General features: G+C 36.7%; 1 protein-coding gene across 1 annotated transcript; it reads right to left on the reverse strand.

Moving 5' to 3' along the window:
* Nucleotides 1-285: 285 nt before the first annotated feature.
* LOC115954119 (pathogenesis-related protein 1A) lies at nucleotides 286-1,378 on the reverse strand. Its single transcript, XM_031072018.1, has one exon. It carries the CDS (start codon nucleotides 1,182-1,184, stop codon nucleotides 510-512), a length of 675 nt encoding a protein of 224 aa, XP_030927878.1. The 5' UTR covers nucleotides 1,185-1,378; the 3' UTR covers nucleotides 286-509.
* Nucleotides 1,379-1,945: the final 567 nt, after the last annotated feature.

The raw sequence follows: 1,945 nt of genomic DNA on the forward strand, positions 1-1,945 counted from the left end.
ATGACACAAACCAACCATTAAATCTCATCATGGTCAAAATTCCTCTCGCTTAAGGAATCTTACTAAATTCAATAATCAACAATTTAGTAAATGAAAGATAGTAAACGAAAGAGAGAAAAGGTGGGCCAAAAAAGGCACAAGACTTGGGTTTTACACAAGAATATATGAAATTTCGTATAAATAAACAAGTCACACTAGCCATATACATATATATATATATATATATAGTTTTTTCTTTTGATAGCAACAATAAAGTCACATAAGCCTCATTAGATAGACTCAACTTAAGAAATTTCTGTGCTGCTGCATTGTTATTATATTACATTACGTATGAAAATTCAATCAACATGGAAGTAAAAAAAAAAAATTGCAAATCGTATGATAAGATGCACAGCCAACCTATGCATGTACTTTCCTTTTTAACTCAATTAAATAAAATAAAACCACTAATCTTCCTCAAGTGATACCTTGAATCCAATAGGGTAGCTGTGCTTAAAGTATGAGTAATTTCATGGAAATGGTATAAGTGCAAACTCGGGAATTCTCGGAGGATTGCCAAAGGGGCTCTCGTTAACGTAATTCCCTGGTGGATCATACACGCAAATCACATACAAACCTCCATTCTTACATTTGATGCGTGCACACCCAACACGCTTTGTCTCTCTCCACACAACCTGCGTGTAATGTCCACACATATGTCCTTGAGCGCACGCTTTTTTCCATGGATCATAGTACTTTTTCTCTTCCACCCACGATTTCACCGCCTCAGATGGTGTCCAGTGATCATGCTTAGCCCAGAAAAGGTTTTCGCCGTAAGGACCGTACGAATGGACCATCCTGCAATCGAAGGCACGCTTCACGGCCCAGCGGCGAGCATAGCGGGCAAGTTTCTTGTTCCACCTCAATGGAGGCTCATCATACATCTTCCTTATCTTGTTGTGGGCACTGAGAAATTGCTTCGAAAACGAATGGTGTTTTTTCTTCATTGCATGATGGCCATTGCCCTTGTCATGGTGCTTTGTTATTGAATGAACATTTTCAGCAGAGCCATGCCCACGTAGTTCCTTGTTCGCTGCAATGGAATCAATTTGTTGGGTATTTTCTGTTTGTTGTTGTGCTGAGACGCCAAGAATGAGGAGGAAAATTGAGAGAATTATAGCGAGGAAGATTTGAACTAGCCCCATTTTTTTTTTTCTTTTTTAGATTTATTTTCTGATTTTGAGGTTCTTGCTTTTGATTTTTTGGCTGCTCTCAAAAATCCGCGAGCAGCGGCAAGAGGGCCGAGTGAAGAGGAATGAAAAATGCTAAATTTATAATTTGATTTTAGCCTCTAAAAATACCCCATTTTTTCAACAGATCTTTACCAGATATTTTCTTTAATTTCTAGATTCTAATGATTTGGTTTAATTTTCTGTGAGGGTTTCCTTAGTTTGTTTTAAGCATGTAAATTCGAACTCTAACAACCAAACTAACTTAATTTAACCTTGAATCCTTTTATTGTACAAGTTTTTATCACGTGTAAGTATTCGTTAAACGTTGATGTTTTGTTATTTTTAGTTTACTGTTACGACATAATACTATAATAGGCTTGTTATTTGATTTATGTTACTATTTATTATGTGTTCTGAGAGTTTTTCTCTTCGATTTAAGGTGCAGAGTCTCTTAGCGGTTTAGATTGGGCGCGTTCCTACTTCCTACTTTGTAGGAATATAACGTTGTAATCAGAGATTCAAAGTATTTAGGAGGTTATAGGAATATAAGAACCTGCCCTTTTTAGGGTACAAATTCTTGAGTATTTGGAGGAGGTGGTTTTTTCCGAGTAACCATAAAAATCAGATTGTTTTCCTTCATCCGTGCAGTGGTATCTGTCTATCAGAGCCTTGCAATGGACCAAACAGTGGAGTAGATAGATAGATAAGATAGATAGATAAGACTATGGAGTCTC

This window comes from Quercus lobata, chromosome 7 (assembly GCF_001633185.2).
Source record: "Quercus lobata isolate SW786 chromosome 7, ValleyOak3.0 Primary Assembly, whole genome shotgun sequence".
Classification (NCBI taxonomy): domain Eukaryota; kingdom Viridiplantae; phylum Streptophyta; class Magnoliopsida; order Fagales; family Fagaceae; genus Quercus; species Quercus lobata.